At 38.2% G+C, this 15085-nt stretch overlaps 1 protein-coding gene across 1 annotated transcript in view; it reads right to left on the minus strand.

Moving 5' to 3' along the window:
- The window catches only part of LOC107099292, a 10203-nt gene extending 3680 nt beyond the window's left edge, over nt 1–6523 (minus strand). The window contains exons 1-3 of the mRNA XM_015397349.1: nt 6480–6523; nt 6162–6194; nt 121–372 (exon numbers count right to left, since the gene is read on the minus strand). Coding sequence (XP_015252835.1) covers nt 121–372; nt 6162–6194; nt 6480–6516 — 322 coding nt within the window. The 5' untranslated portion in view covers nt 6517–6523. The remainder of the gene's footprint in view (nt 1–120; nt 373–6161; nt 6195–6479) is intronic.
- Between the last annotated feature and the right edge of the window lie 8562 nt (nt 6524–15085).

The raw sequence follows: 15085 nt of genomic DNA on the forward strand, positions 1-15085 counted from the left end.
AATACATGAAAATATTTAACAGATCCAAGTTGTATGTTTTTAATGGAAAAAATGGTTGGATAAAACAACTTAAAATATCTCAAACTATAATCTTGTTTCTAAAATACAGGATCTACTCACCAACAGTTAATAAAAAAGAATCACTCCATTGAGTTTGCTCATAGTTTGTTTTTCCTCTGCAGCTGTAGGAGTCACTGTCTGCTCTTATAGTCCTGGATTCATTGGATGTCAGAGAGGTTCTGTTGGTTGTTATCCATTCATACGTCCATTCAGTTCCTCCACTTCCATGGATCTCACATCTCAGAGTGACTGTCTCTCCTCTGAATATTGGAGACCAGTTGTGTTGCAGAGTCACAGTGGGTTTAATGGAAACTGCTCACATAAATAAATATCTGGTTAGAACAGAAACATTTACAAAACAAAAACAAAAAACTTTTAATGCTGTTTGAGCTGAAAATCTGTTTAACAACAAATGAAATCCATTAATCTGTACATTGACTAAATACCATAAGAAAAATGTAAACTTTGTTACAACAATGGAAAAAATTAAGACAAACAAAGTCATGAATTCAAAACATTAAAACTGATGTCTGAAAAAAGGCTTACAACATGTAAAAAAAATCAGTTTTAACATAACTTGGTGAAAGAATATTAGTCCTTTCAGTATAGGAGAAAATTGCATTTTCTACACAACTATTTAATTGATGAGATGGTGAAAGTCAGCAAAATCCCAAAGCTACAACAGAACAAAGGCCACACGCCACAAGGTTACAAAATCCATGATAAAATTAAAACTAAAACAAAAGTTGTCTTGAAACTAAACCCAGTGCGACCCCGGTAAACCCTGTGGCAGTCTCAGAATGCAGGCCAGGGTCAAACTGGTGAGATTTTATTCCTGTTGTATGATGGAAGTTGATATAAAGACTGATTAATAATTTGAGGAGGAAAAATGTTTTCTAACCTGTTGACTTGATGCATCTGTAGTGGACTTTAAAAAGCTGCACATTAAAGGACATTTTGGTGAAGAAAATTAATAAAAACACAACATATGGAAAGAAAAAGGCCATTAGCATTCCATTAAACATACATCCAACAAAAGTCTTGGTAATTTATTATTGGACATCTATTTAGCTTATTTGATTGTGATTTTGTTTGGATAGGAATTGGGATTAAAGATGTGACTGAAGAGTCTATTTCACATATATATGAACCTGTATTACCCATGAAGGGTTAGACATTATTTGTTACCTTTCACTCTTTCAGTAAACCAGCATCTGTTCCTTTTTTGGTGTCTTTTCCTCAGCCACGACTGAGTTCAAATTGTACTTTTCTCAGATATCTCTATAGTGGCACAAATGGATGCTAATCAAACACACCGATAGAAAAGCTTATTGTTGTCATTATGTTGTAGCCTAGGTCTTAAGCGACGGTCATAGAATGTGATAATAAAAAAAATTGGACATTGTTCTGTTATATTATTAGTCTTAATAGTGGCTCCAATCACAGAACATATAAAAGCTGTAATAGGAGTGTGGCTGACCCACAACCTGAAAAAGTGCCTGCATGCTCCTCTGGATGTGTTGTGGTTCCAGTTTGTGGGGTTAGTTTGTTTTATTTTTCACTTTCACCATTTGTCCACCAGATGGTGCCAATCTGGTTACTTCTGTCTTGGAGGGCTTGCCTACCGGTCTGTCCCCGTTTGAGGTCTCGCTAGGGTATCAACCTCCACTGTTCCCTGCTGAGGAAAAGGACAGCTCGGTCACATCTGTTCAGCACCATATTCGCCCGTGTAAGGCCATCTGGGACAATACTATCGGTGTCCCCTTTGGACACTGAAGGCCACCCTGCCTACAAGGTCCGCTGGATTGTGGATGCCTGCCGGGCGGGGCGGACTTGGCAATACTTGGTGGACTGGGAGGGCTACGGTCCTGAAGACCGCTCTTGGGTGCCTGGTTCAGTAGAGTTCCGTTCCTCTCAGCCCTCTGGCTCTTCTGGACCACTGGGTGGTGGTCATTGAGGGGGGGTACTGTTGTGGTTCCAGTTTGTGGGGTTAGTTTTTTTTCTTTCTCAGTTCCACCGTTTGTCCACCAGATGGTGCTATCTGGTTACTTCCTTCTTGGAGGGCTTGCCTACATGTCTCAACTACCCACTCCTGCAACGAATCTCTCATCACCTCAGAGGAGTATATGAACAGCAGACTGTCATCAGCTCAGTGTTTGCCTGTTTTGGGTACTCTAGCCCCTCTGAGCTTTTGCTGGGTCAATCTCTGTAACTTTATTAGTGAATTCATGCTCTTACCTCTTTTTTCTTTTGAATCTTCGACAGTCCTTCCAGCCCTGGAAGAAAAACCTCTCGAGACGCTGAGAGTCCCACAACTCACCTGATCTGAGCTCCGACCTCATCAAAATTTTGAGCTGACAGTCGGTTCTGCTGATCCTCTGTGCCACCTTAAACTTACCTGTCCGCCCTCCAAAGACTCATCCACCTTCCACCAGCCCCTACCAATTGGAACCTCTGACCACCCTCCAACTCAGGCAGCTAGTTCAAGTAACAACAGTGCATCAGTCTTCTGCATTTTTTTCCCACCAACTGTGAACTCCCCTTAATACTCTCTCCCTATGTGCAGTCGCACCTGGATTCCTGGCCGCAGGACCCACTAAGCGGAGATAACCCGGTTTCTATTTTTTGTACAATAAACTTTCAAACTTTTACTTTCTCTCTGTGAGTGTTTCTGCATGTGGGCAGGAAGTTTTAGACCCATCATGACAGGAAGATGCTTCATGTTGCGGTCCCATTTGCTCCAATCAGAGCAGGGCATGCTCTCCATACCCGGAATGGATTCAAAAATCCAAAACATATTGCTTGTTTACTTCCTTGGAACTTGAGGTTCCATAATACAGTTTTGTTTCATAGTAGAAAAACGATTGTTATGTGTGTGATGTAGATACATGTCACACACAAAAATAATCTCCTGTTTCACCTGGGACTGGGTCGTGGGGCGGCAGCAGTCTCATCAGAGACTCCCAGACTTCCGCCTCCCCAGATAACTCTTCCAGCTCTGCTGTGGAAAACATGGGGTAAGTTTCAATGAGCAGGTTTAACAAACTCAGATTTAAATCTTTAACTCTAAATTGATCTGGCCCAAGGTCTGAAACTTTGACTTTTCGATTTCACATGGACGCTGTGAATTAATTCAAATAACTCTAAGAAGTTCTTCTTACATAAGTTAAATACTTGTGTAACAAGTATCAAAAGCCATTTTCAGTTGAACCTAAACAGTTATGTTTTTGGACTGTGGTAGGAAGCCAGAGTACCCGGAGAGAACCCATGCAGGCACAAGGAGAACATGCAAACTCCATGCAGAAAGACCCCAGGCCGGTAATCAAACCAGGAACCTTCTTGATGCCAGGCAGCAGTGCTACCCACCATGCCACTGATCAGCTCCTCTATTAAATATCTGTTTAAGAATTTTTTGTAAAGCTGGAAATATGAGGACGTATAAGTTTCTTGATGTATGTAATGGATTGTGATGTAGTGCTCATAAAAATAAATTTCTGAATATGAAAGGATATCAACACGCACTCTGAGAACCCTCTCCCTATAAGTATTTAATTCTCTTCAAATTAATGCTGCTTCTTTATCGATTGGATACTCGTCAAGACACAAGACACTTTGAGTTTATTGAGGAAAACCTGCTCCGGACCAGGTTAGCTCTGTTGAGCATGTTATTATGGTAACACAGACCGATGCTGAGTAAATTATGTTTGAAACAGAAAACTCAGAGTTTCCCTGATTTCAGGTTTTACAAACTTAGAGATTTCAATAACCCTCCTTCGTGACGTGGGCCTCAGGTCTAACCAGCCTCCGTTTTATTCCAACTTTATTTGGGGTTTTCATTGTTGTGTTGTTTTTGGATTTTGCTTTCCCCTGTGGGCCACAGTAGAATGTGGTGTAAAGCACTTTGGTCAAGTTTCCTCATTTGAAAAAGTGCTAAGTACAGGTCGCACTTTATGACAGTTTCCAATGAAAGATGTGATCAGTATGTGGAGAAGATGCAAGCAGAAAGGAAAAGAGCTATTCCTTTAGGGCGGCAGAAAGAAATACTATGACCTATTGCCTAAAATTATTGGAGCCTCAAACACCACAGAGTGACTTCTAGATCACTCACTAGAGCTGAGTTTCAGCATGATCCAGCTACTGATCTTTATTGATTTGTTTCTATTCTCTTGCTCCTCTGTGCTGATGTAGTGTATAACTTTTGTCTTCCTGATTAACCACAGCATAGGTCTCAGCTTCTCACCTGACCAGATTATTTCTTCTCTGTGATTTGATCTATGTTTCAAATGTTTGCCCCTTTCTTGAAAATACATTTGTAGGGTAAAATAAAACGATTTCAAAGAAGACTTTTCCTCTATCTATATCTATAATCTATAAAAAAAATATTTTTTTTTCATAACTTGTGATATTCTGTCAGTATGACAAAGATACAGCAAACCAGTAGAACTAACATTTAAATTAAGGTGTTTCTTCCAAATTCCAGTAAGGCTAAAATTATGCAGATTTAAGGACTGAACAGTCCACTTGCCTATCCAGCTTCTGCAGGAAAACGAAAACAGAGGGTTAGTGTATAAGATAGTGTTTAGGGGTCGGGTTGGGATTCTACCAGTCTCCTCACCATTCTGCTATCTAGAAACCCAAACTTCACAGCAATTCCTTGCAGCTCTCCAACAATAGGGATAACAAGTAAATTGTTTGCTTGAGCCAAAAAGTTTGCATTTAATGTAAACACACCATGAAAGCATTACTCCATCCTGTTAGCTCAGTCTCTTCTAGCCCTGCTGCTGTTTTCTCCACTTTAGAATTCAGTACCTCTGCTGATCCTGTATTCACTAGATGTTTGTGAGTTTCTGCTGGTTGTTCTCCATTTATGCATCTACTGATTTCATCCTACTCCCTGAATCTCATATCTCCAAGTTACTGTCTCTTTTCTGAATATTGGAGACCAGTTGGATTGCAGAGTTACCTAAACTTTGTAGGAAACTATGAAAGAGAGTCAAAATGGAAAGATAAAACCTAAACAAACAAAAAAAAAATGTAAGAACAATGGTTCAATTACAAAAATCTTGTTTATCTTTTATGTTTATTCAACTATGTTAATCATGCAAAAAGTTTCCTTTAAATCTTGAGGAGTTTTTTTTAAGTTTGTCTGAATATTTCAGTAAAGCAACCTGATATTTTCCCATTCCTTCAATCTGTCAGCAGAAACTGTCTGTATCTGAATTAACTTTAATTCAAAATCAATATTACTCATACTTGCTCTGGTTTAAAAGAGTCTGGAGTGTAATTTTCACCACCAGCAGCTGAGTCTCCCTGTTAATGTTAGAACTAAGTAGTACTGTATGATTATACAAATAAGAGATTAAACCAGCTTTTGTTTAGTGCTGCCTTATAATATGTTTTCTAAACACAATTAGATAGTGGAACTTTCTTTTAATTCTTTAAAAATAATTTTATCTTCTTTTTTAAGGAAGTCGAATTTTCAAGATTGACTTTTACCCTTTTCAATTATTTGTGATCACACTGCAATTTAGTTTTCCTTTTTTTCTCATGTACAGATCCTTGAATTACCTTGCTGCAGGAATGTGCTATATTGACACTAAATAGAGCTCATTTGAAAATCATTTGATTTTCCAATTTGAAGAAATCTCCCATTAAAAATAGGAAAATAATGATATTTATTGTACACAGTAGTTTGTGCCTGCAGATAACAGACAGCAGATGTTGCTGAAAAAAGAAAACTGTTGAACTGTTGCAAAGAGGCATAAACAACTTCCTCTTTACTTTTTCACTCATATATAGTTTCAGTTTTACACTATATGTGATAATAGAAGATCATGGGGCAGATATTATTTGAAGACTGTGTCCTGACTATACCAAATACTCATGGGGATGAATCTTCACCATCTGTAGTAGTTTCCTCCGCTGTTTCACTTTGATGTGTTGAGACAATTAAATGGAAAAAAAAAACTAATTCACTGTACATTTAGTTCTGAATTTCTTAATCTTATAATTTCCAGAAAAATGCAACAAATGTTAAAATTATTTAGAAAGTTGTCAGTTGGTTACAAAAAACAAAACTTAAATAAGAATCAGATTCTCACCATCATCCTGTGCAGAGATGAAAGACCAGAGCACTGCAATGAAGAACAAAAGATAAATTATAACAAATACAAGTTAATAACAGAGAGCTTTCAGGTTATATTATTTTGGTTCTAAAAATAAAGATCAAGAGATAAAATATGCACAAAAAAATAGAAGTATTTCTTTGATAACACTAAGATAACAGATGGTTAAATAAATTATTGCAAAATAAACAAACATCTCTTCTCTTCCAGATGGCAGAGAAAAAGAATCAAACAGTGATAAACTCAGAAATATTGTTTTAAAATCACTGAACAGGAAGTCAGATATGCCCTTACAGAAAAAGACCAGCATGCAGAGCAGAGCGTTCATCATCCTCACATCCAGACCTGCTGCACAGCTCATCAGAAAGGCTTCTACTATATCTGAACTATAATGAAGAAGTTAGATCTCACATATACGACACCAGCATGCTAAACACCCCTAAATACAGCCTGTTTGTTTCCTTCCGTTTTTATCAAACTTCATCCCACAGCATCAACTTTGACAGCAGCCATTGGTTGGTTATACTTCCTGTCCACTGCAGAAAGATTTTAGCCTTTGTGGTGTGCAGATTTAAATGATTGTAAAAAAAAAAAAAAACAAACCCCCACCCCCCCAAAAAAAACAATGGCAGATTTTGCCCTATTGCCCTATTTGTTGGCACTTGCCGATACCAATACCACCGTTTGAGTGCTGGATCGGGGCCCCGCCCGATACTGGTATCGGTATCGGTGGAACACTAGTTCTTAGGAATCAGCCTTTCTCTGGACCTCAGGTGGTCCTCACACATAGAAGGACCAGATGAAGGCCAATCACAGACAGGACTTCCTACTGCAACTCTAGATGTACAACCTTCAACAGGAACTGCTGACCATCTTCTACTCTGCTATTATTCAGCCTGTTTTATGCTCATGTATCTCTGTGTGGTTTGCTTAACTACAAAACAGGACAGCTCCAAACTGCAACAATTAGATCAGCTGAGAGGATCACTGGAACGTCCCTTCATCAAGGATTAGTACAGGGTATTGTCAGGAAAAAGACCAGTGGCATCTCTGATCAGTTGTCATGTTTACATGCTGCTTTGTGTTTTATAATGTGTTTGTATGGTTTTGTATGATCATATCCTCAGAAAAACAGTGTATTTCCCTCTTATACCTATTTTTTTGTTTTGTTTTATTTTCACATCAACTCAGTTTAGCACCCTTCATATATTGTAATAATAGCTTCTAATACATTTAGTAGAAACCTTTTTACAGTTACATTTTAGAGATAAAAGGTTTTCAGTCCAGCAGCAATGATTATAGCTAGAGTTGCTTCATTTTTGTGTTTGGTTTCTGGGCTGCGAGGACAGGCAGACAGAGAGCTTTGCAACTTTAAAGTTCCTCTTTGTGTCTAATAAAAAATCATAGTGAGAATTTATGCAGAAATAATTAAACTGTAATGAGCAGATAAGAGCAGTCAGACCCGGTGAAGCAAGAGCTGCTAGACTGAGCTACAGCAGCAAAGAGATAAGGTGTGAGATCACTCAATGATGAGAAAGATAGGGCTGCCGTTGCTGAATGGAAACTGACAGTTTGAATATTTGTAGTCTGTAGCAGCCTGAAAAATATTAATGTCCAAAACTGATACATAACTTACCCTGAACCTGTCCTAAACTCAGTTCATATCTTAGTCCTGAACATAATATTTAAACATATTTTTGTCCTAAACATATTTTTATGGGAACCAGTAATGACAGAATTTGGATTATGCGTTTAAGGGACTCATTCTGTGCGTGACACTTTCTGAAATCTACTGTTTTCTGCCCTTTCTCTGGATCAGTTGGTGTTTTAACCGTCTATTTATTTAGCCATGCAATATCAGGGAGTTTTACAGCTCTGAAATGATCTGCAGCATTAATTGGTTAGGGTTAAGATAAAGTGTCAAATTAAAACGGCAGATGAACTTTTAGCATATTTAAAATATAGATTTTTTTTACTACCATCTAGTGCTGAGTAAAGGACACTGCAACATATTTCCCTCTTTAGCAGAGGGTCCCAGACTTTTAAAACTACTAAATCACAAAATGTAACCAGATTATTGCTGACACAGAATTCAAGTTAACTGTACAAACCTTTATACAAAATGTGACAACCATGGGTTTTATAAAGTGTGTTTTATAGCCCGTAACATCAATGAACCCTAACACCCCCACCATGGACTGTTCTCCCTGCTTCTCTGGGAAAATGCTTTGCAGAATTCGATGCAGGTCCAGCAGATTCTGAAACAGCTTCTTCCCCGCTACCATCAGACAGCTGAAAGTTGTGAAAACTCCTAAGCATGTCACTGACTCTGCATCACACTGATTAACGTCATCCAAAATTCTGCATATTTGCACCATACATATTTAATGCTCTGAACTTTCATATCAATGTGTTTTTTTTCTCCCACAGTTTCCATTTGATCACTGTTGCACTTTAATGAATGGAAATGTTATGAAAGCTGTACAATACAAAATTTAGTTTTTTAAGTAATAAAAGTTGTCTAAGTCTAAGTCTAGGATATTACAAAGAGCCCCAACTACCAAAGTAGTTGTTTTTGGGGCACCTGTGGGGCCAAGCAGATTTTTGGGGTTATTTGGTGCCCCTCCTCTAGCACAACCCTGGGTACAGACAACCTGCTCTATATGTCTCTGCCCAGATTTGTTACAAACTAAGAGGTTCTTAATGGGCCTGGTTGTATATGTTCCTTACATGAAGTTATAACGACCAATGAAACAGGTAAAAGGAGGCTGAGGTGTTTATTTTTGCTCTAAACTGACTGGTGACTAACAGCCATGACCACCACTGAACAGGCTGTAACTGGACTGTAACTGGGCGATGAAATTTGCTAGGGACACTGGTTATGGCTGATGGACCTACAGTTACATCACCCGAATGCTTTCCTTAGGTTTTTGTATCTTCTAAAACTGAGCCCAAACATATATTTATTGAGTGCTTTTCTACAGTCATGGCCAAAAGTATTGAGAATGACACAAATATTATATTTTCACATGATCGTTCATGTGTGCATGTCAGATGTTGTCATCACATACAGAAATACAATTGCACTCATATTATGAGTAACAAAAGCTTTTAATGACAGAATGAGTTAATGCAGCAAGTCAATATTTGCAGTGTTGACCCCTCTTCTTCGGGAACTCTGCAATCCCTGGCATGCTCTCAATCAACTTCTGGACCAAATCCTGAGTGATAGCAGTCCATTCTTGCACATCAATGCTTGCATTTTGTCAGAATCCCTAGGTTTTGATTTGTCCACCTGTCTCTTGATGATTGTTTACGATTGACCATGTTTTCAATGGGATTAAGATGAGGGGAGTTTCCAGGCCATGGACCAAAAGTCTCTATGTTTTGTTCCCTGAGCCAGTTAGATATCACCTTTGCTTTATGCTCCATCATGCTGGAAAAGACATTGTTCATCACCAAACTGCTCTTTAGGGTTGGGAGAAGTTGTTCTCTGAGGACATTCTGGTACCATTCTTTATACATGGCTGTGTTTTAAGGTAAGACTGTGAGAGAGCCGTCTCCCTTGGCTGAGAAGCAACCCAACATATGAATGGTTTCAGGATGCTTTACAGTTGGCATGAGACAAGACTGGTGGTAGCGCTCACCTCATCTTATCCGAACAAGCTGTTTTCCAGATGTTCCAAACAATCGGAAAAGAGATTCATCAGAGAAAATGACTTTACCCCAGTCCTCAGCAGTCCACTCCCTGTACCTTTTGCAGAATATCAGTCTGTCCCTGATGTTTTTCCTGGAGAGAAGTGGCTTCTTTGCCGCCCTCCTCAAGAACAGGCCTTGCTCCAAGAGTCTCCGCCTCACAGTGCGTGCAGATGCACTCACACCTGCCTGCTGCCATTCCTGAGCAAGCTCTGTACTGCTGGTAGCCCGATCCCACAGCTGACACACTTTTTAGAGACGGTCCTGGCGCTTGCTGGTCTTTCTTGGGCACCCTGGAGCCTTTTTGACAAAAACGGAACCCCTCTCCTTGAAGTTCTTGATGATGCGATAGATTGTTGAAAGAGGTGCAATTTTTCTAGCTGCGATTCTCTTTCCTGTTAGGCCATTTTTGTGCAGTGCAATGATGACTGCACATGTTTCTTTAGAGATAACCATGGTTCACAGAAGAGAAACAATGATGCCAAGCACCAGCCTCTTTTTAGAGTGTCCATTGGTGTCATTCTTACTTAATCATGACAGATTGATCTCCAGCCCTGTCCTCATCACCACCCACACCTGTGTAAATGGAGCAATCACTGAAACAATGTTAGCTGGTTCTTTTAAGGCAAGGCTGCAATGATGTTGAAATGTGTTTTGGGGGATAAAGTTCTTTTTCTAGGCAAATATTGACTTTGCTATTAATTGCTGCCTACTCTTTATAACATTCTGGAGTATATGCAAATTGCCGTTATAAAAACTGAAGCAGTAGACTTCTAAATGTTAAAATTTGAATCATTCTCAAAACTTTTGGCCATGACTGTATTGTTAGGAACATGAGTACCAAAATACACTGATATTTATGTTTATAGATAGCTACAAGGATACCTTTAAGCTAATTTTTAATTAATGGCTCAAAAATAACAATATTTAAAAAAATGTCTAATAACTGCCAATACCAATGCCAGCAGCGATATATCATGCATCCCTCGTGATAACATAAATTGAATTCTATCTATCTATCCATCCATACATACATCCCTCTGGGAAAGCTGAAAAGTACAAATACTAACACAGTACTGTGCATATTATGATTCCCAGACATCTAAACTGTTAATTTGACATGATTGCTGTTGGAAGGTTTCCCTTTAACCTGCATCAGTCATTATCCTGCTTCACAAGCAGCAAAGTCTTATTCAGAATTTTGTCCCACATATCTTATTATTTCTAATAACTAAGTAGGCAGTAAACACTACTGAAAATAAGCACACATAAGCGAATACAAGGGGAAGAGGGGTTTAAGTGTCCATTGAAAGGCTCCTCTCAAGCAGGAACAGTCACGGGTCAGTGGCTTCTAACGGCTTCTATGGCAAAAAGCAATTGGGCCACACTGTTGCTCTTTCGGTGGTTAGATTTAGGTTACCAGAACTGAATTAATGCTCTCTTTCCGCTGGGGCCGCAGGTGGTTTCAAGAAATACTGCATTCAACTTGGTTTGGACGGCAGGAAAAAAAACAGCCACTAAAATCACCTCAATCTGAATTAAATGAAAAAATGGTTGGGCTTGGCCCAGCAAGCACAGACCTCTCCGGAGGCATTTAGTGGCTACTTAGTGTAGACTTAAGCTAAGAAGTGTTTGAGTCCAGCCTTTAGTAGCCGATAGGTTACCGGCAACAGGAAGCAGTTCCTTTTAAAAACTCCATCTGATGGGCGGGGTTACCAAGGGGAGTAGATCTGGTTACATCATGGACGTCCGACCCTAATCACTATATAGGGCACTGTACAGTGGTTACGTCATTTTAGATAATTTCCCGAATGTATAGTGAATGAAAAAGTAGTGGAAGCGAAATTTCCCACAACGCACGTTGAAAAGTAGTAAGCAGTGTGACTAGTTTAAGCAATAATCTGAAGATTCAATTGTTTTATGTCTGCCTCAACAGCAGTGGCAGGCAGAGGAAACATGATACCATCAGAGGGCAGTATGACACTGAAACAAAAGGATTGTTCAAAAATACATGCTAAATTGCCTTCTGCAGGCTTGAGGACATGATATATGACCTTTTTTTTCTTTTCTTTCTGTCCTTGCCCTTCAAAAAGTCTTTGCAACCACTGCTTATCAGTATCTTCTTCTGATACTTAATCATAAAAACTGTAAAAAAAAAAAAATAAATAAATAAAAATAATATGTACATTTACCACCTTGTTCCAAATGAATGCATATTTTATTTAATAATTCACATATTTCATAATCATACCAGGCTGCAGGTTTGTTTATCATCATTTCTGGTATCCAGACTGTGTGTCTGTGTATGATGGTTATGACTGGTATGCCTTGCCGGTGAGTGGCTATAAACTAGCATGGCTAACAATCCAAATCAAGCATTAATATCTCATGAATTATTGTATAAGGTCATTGGTTAATTCCGGGTTTTGCGTTTGTTTGCATTGCAGGTTTACAACCTAACTAACGTTGCTAACTGACTCACTAATTGTCAAGCCGACAGGCTAGTGTAGTTGTAGCAGTTAAGCTGCCTAATGTGTGTGGATGCTTATTGATAAAATGTGTGCGCAATAAAAATCCATTAAGTGATTTGAGTTGTATCCACCTTACTTCTCCTGAAACCCTTTCTAGAGGGGAGTTTAGTGAGCTATAGCAGGTAGTTCAGTAAAAGTGTGGACAATTTTAAACTTCTCAAAATGACAAAGCTTTTATCATTAAAAACAGATTTTTTTCTGACTTTTACTTTGATGAACTTTAAGGGAAATAAAAAGAAAATTCTTTAATCAAATCTGCTTCACAACATTTAAATAATTTAGTTTAATCTATATATATTGTATTTAGTAATTGATTTATATTGAATAATATGTATTGATAATTATTTATTAATTTACATATGTAGGTAAAACAAATATTTTATTAATTATAATTTAGTTTCTGTGTCACTATAATGTTATCATTTTAAGTAACTACTGACACACATTACATTTGTTAAATATCATGACATAATATTCTGAACAATAATTTAATATTCTGTCCTCCAAGACATCATATTTGTTTTCTTCTTTAGGCACCATCTTTTTGTGACCCTGAACCAGTTGATAAAATAGGGATAGAATAAAAAAGATGAAAAGAGCATCCCGGCCTTCTGATAATATCATTGTTGAAGCCTTTCTTGTGTTTTCTGTCAGATACTAGTTAAACAACAAGGTTTTTGTAGAAGTTTATTTAAGTTAGAACTTCGTTTCAGACAACAGGTATTCAGGGTCATGATGGATGGATGTGAGGGCTTCGGACCTGAGAGTATTCAGTAAATTATAAATTAAGTTATGGGGGAAGAATGAATGGAATGTTTTATTTCAAGTCAAGAAGAACCAATGATCTTTATCATCTTCATCCATTTAGCACCTCAATTACTATTAGTGTGGTTTAGATTCTGAATACCCAGTAGTGGAGTCTGAAAAATGTGCATCTACTGAAATATCCTCTTGAAAATAAAACACTGATTATTTTAGTGTTACCCAAACTGACATTTTAGATTTTAAAAATCAAACAGGAAGTTTTCTTCATGTTTTAGTTATTGTACCCCCTTATTTTTGTTCCTAATCACATTCTTTGATACTGTCGTGCCATATGCTATGATTATGGTTTTTGGACATTTGGAACAAGTGTCAATATTTCATCTTGACATGATGACCAGAGAAGAGGATAACAGCTTGGTGAATAACCAGCTGTAAGGTCTCTCCAACCCCCCTATTTTCAGCCAACTCAGCCACAAGAACTCCCACAGAGATGAGAGCAACTAAACCCGAGAAAACCACAGAACATTCTCTTTTCCCTCTCTTTTACCATGAGGCTGCCTGGGTGCACATCGAAGAGGCAGCTTAAATGGAGATCCGGGCCCAAAAGACCCAGATCTCCAGAATCCTCAAGGATAAGTCATTATGGTGACCATTCAGAACCAGACTACTACAAAACAGAATCGTTTGCAACAAGTTTCTCTTGAGTTTCAGAAATTACAGAGCCAGACTGGAGAGAAGGACCCCTGGTGTGAGCCACTGAGACAAAGAAAACCCTGGTTGCTGTGGCCTGACTGCTGAGCTGCAGATGGATGAAACTCAAGCCTTCCAAATGGAAATGGACAAAAAGGTTTGCAGGTCTGGCATAATTAGGGACAGAACAAACAATATTTTTTTTGATGATGTTGATCATTTCATGTGTTTACCGATGAGTAACGACAAAGCTTACAGGATAGATCGCATGCTCCCCTATGCTACAGAAATATATTGTGAACTGTTTTTGAAGCTTGGACAAGCCTCATTTCACTAAGTGTTTAAACACCGATTTAGCATTAGTGTTCATGTGTTCCTCATATGCTCATTACATTTCAATTACCAAGTATGCCCAAGAGTCATTTAGTGGAATCCTGATGTCTATTCCCTGCTAGCTATATCAAAGAAGGTAAAGAATCATTTGACTAAAGGTTATTGTTTCTTGATGAAGCAAATCATTTATAATGTTTTGTTCACCTCATAAATTTGCATTGTGAATTGGTCTGAAAACATTCCAATTGCTCTTAATTAGTGAAAAGCTAATTTGATCATATCCCAAATTCTTCCAGATAAAATCTGGTTTTCAAACACAAAATCCATCTTAAACTGTACTATTAATTTCAACCATGTTTCCCTTCCTCTTTGTACATTCTAGCTCAGTTTAGTTGAGTTTCACAAGTTTTAGTTCAATTTCCCCTGATGTTGATGAAAGTAAAAGCCAAGCCTGGTGAAAAGGTTTTGTTTAGGCTCTGTGTCAGCTTTACAGCAGATCAGATTGAATATCACCTCTTTATTTCTCTGGAAATATTGATACCTTTTAGATTTTCAGCATCTGAAGCAGCTGAGTTAATGACGTATCTAAATATTGTATGCTAGTGTAGGTCGTCCTCCCTTCCATCAATAACTGTAGGTAGTGGTAGGACAATATTGCCAAATTTCAGCTGTTCACACTTATAGCCTCCTGTTAGCATTCAAATAAATGCCAATGTCAGTTTGTGGAAGAAGTAACACCCATAATTCACTCAAGGCATCATGTGGGAGAATAGGGTGGATAGATAATCAGTAGAAAGAATGTGGCAGGTTGCAGCTAGGGTAAGCAGAATACTGTTTATTTATTGTAAAAATAAGTGCAACATTTTTATACATTCAAAACATCAG

This window comes from Cyprinodon variegatus, unplaced genomic scaffold (assembly GCF_000732505.1).
Source record: "Cyprinodon variegatus isolate N-32 unplaced genomic scaffold, C_variegatus-1.0 Scaffold855, whole genome shotgun sequence".
NCBI lineage: Eukaryota > Metazoa > Chordata > Actinopteri > Cyprinodontiformes > Cyprinodontidae > Cyprinodon > Cyprinodon variegatus.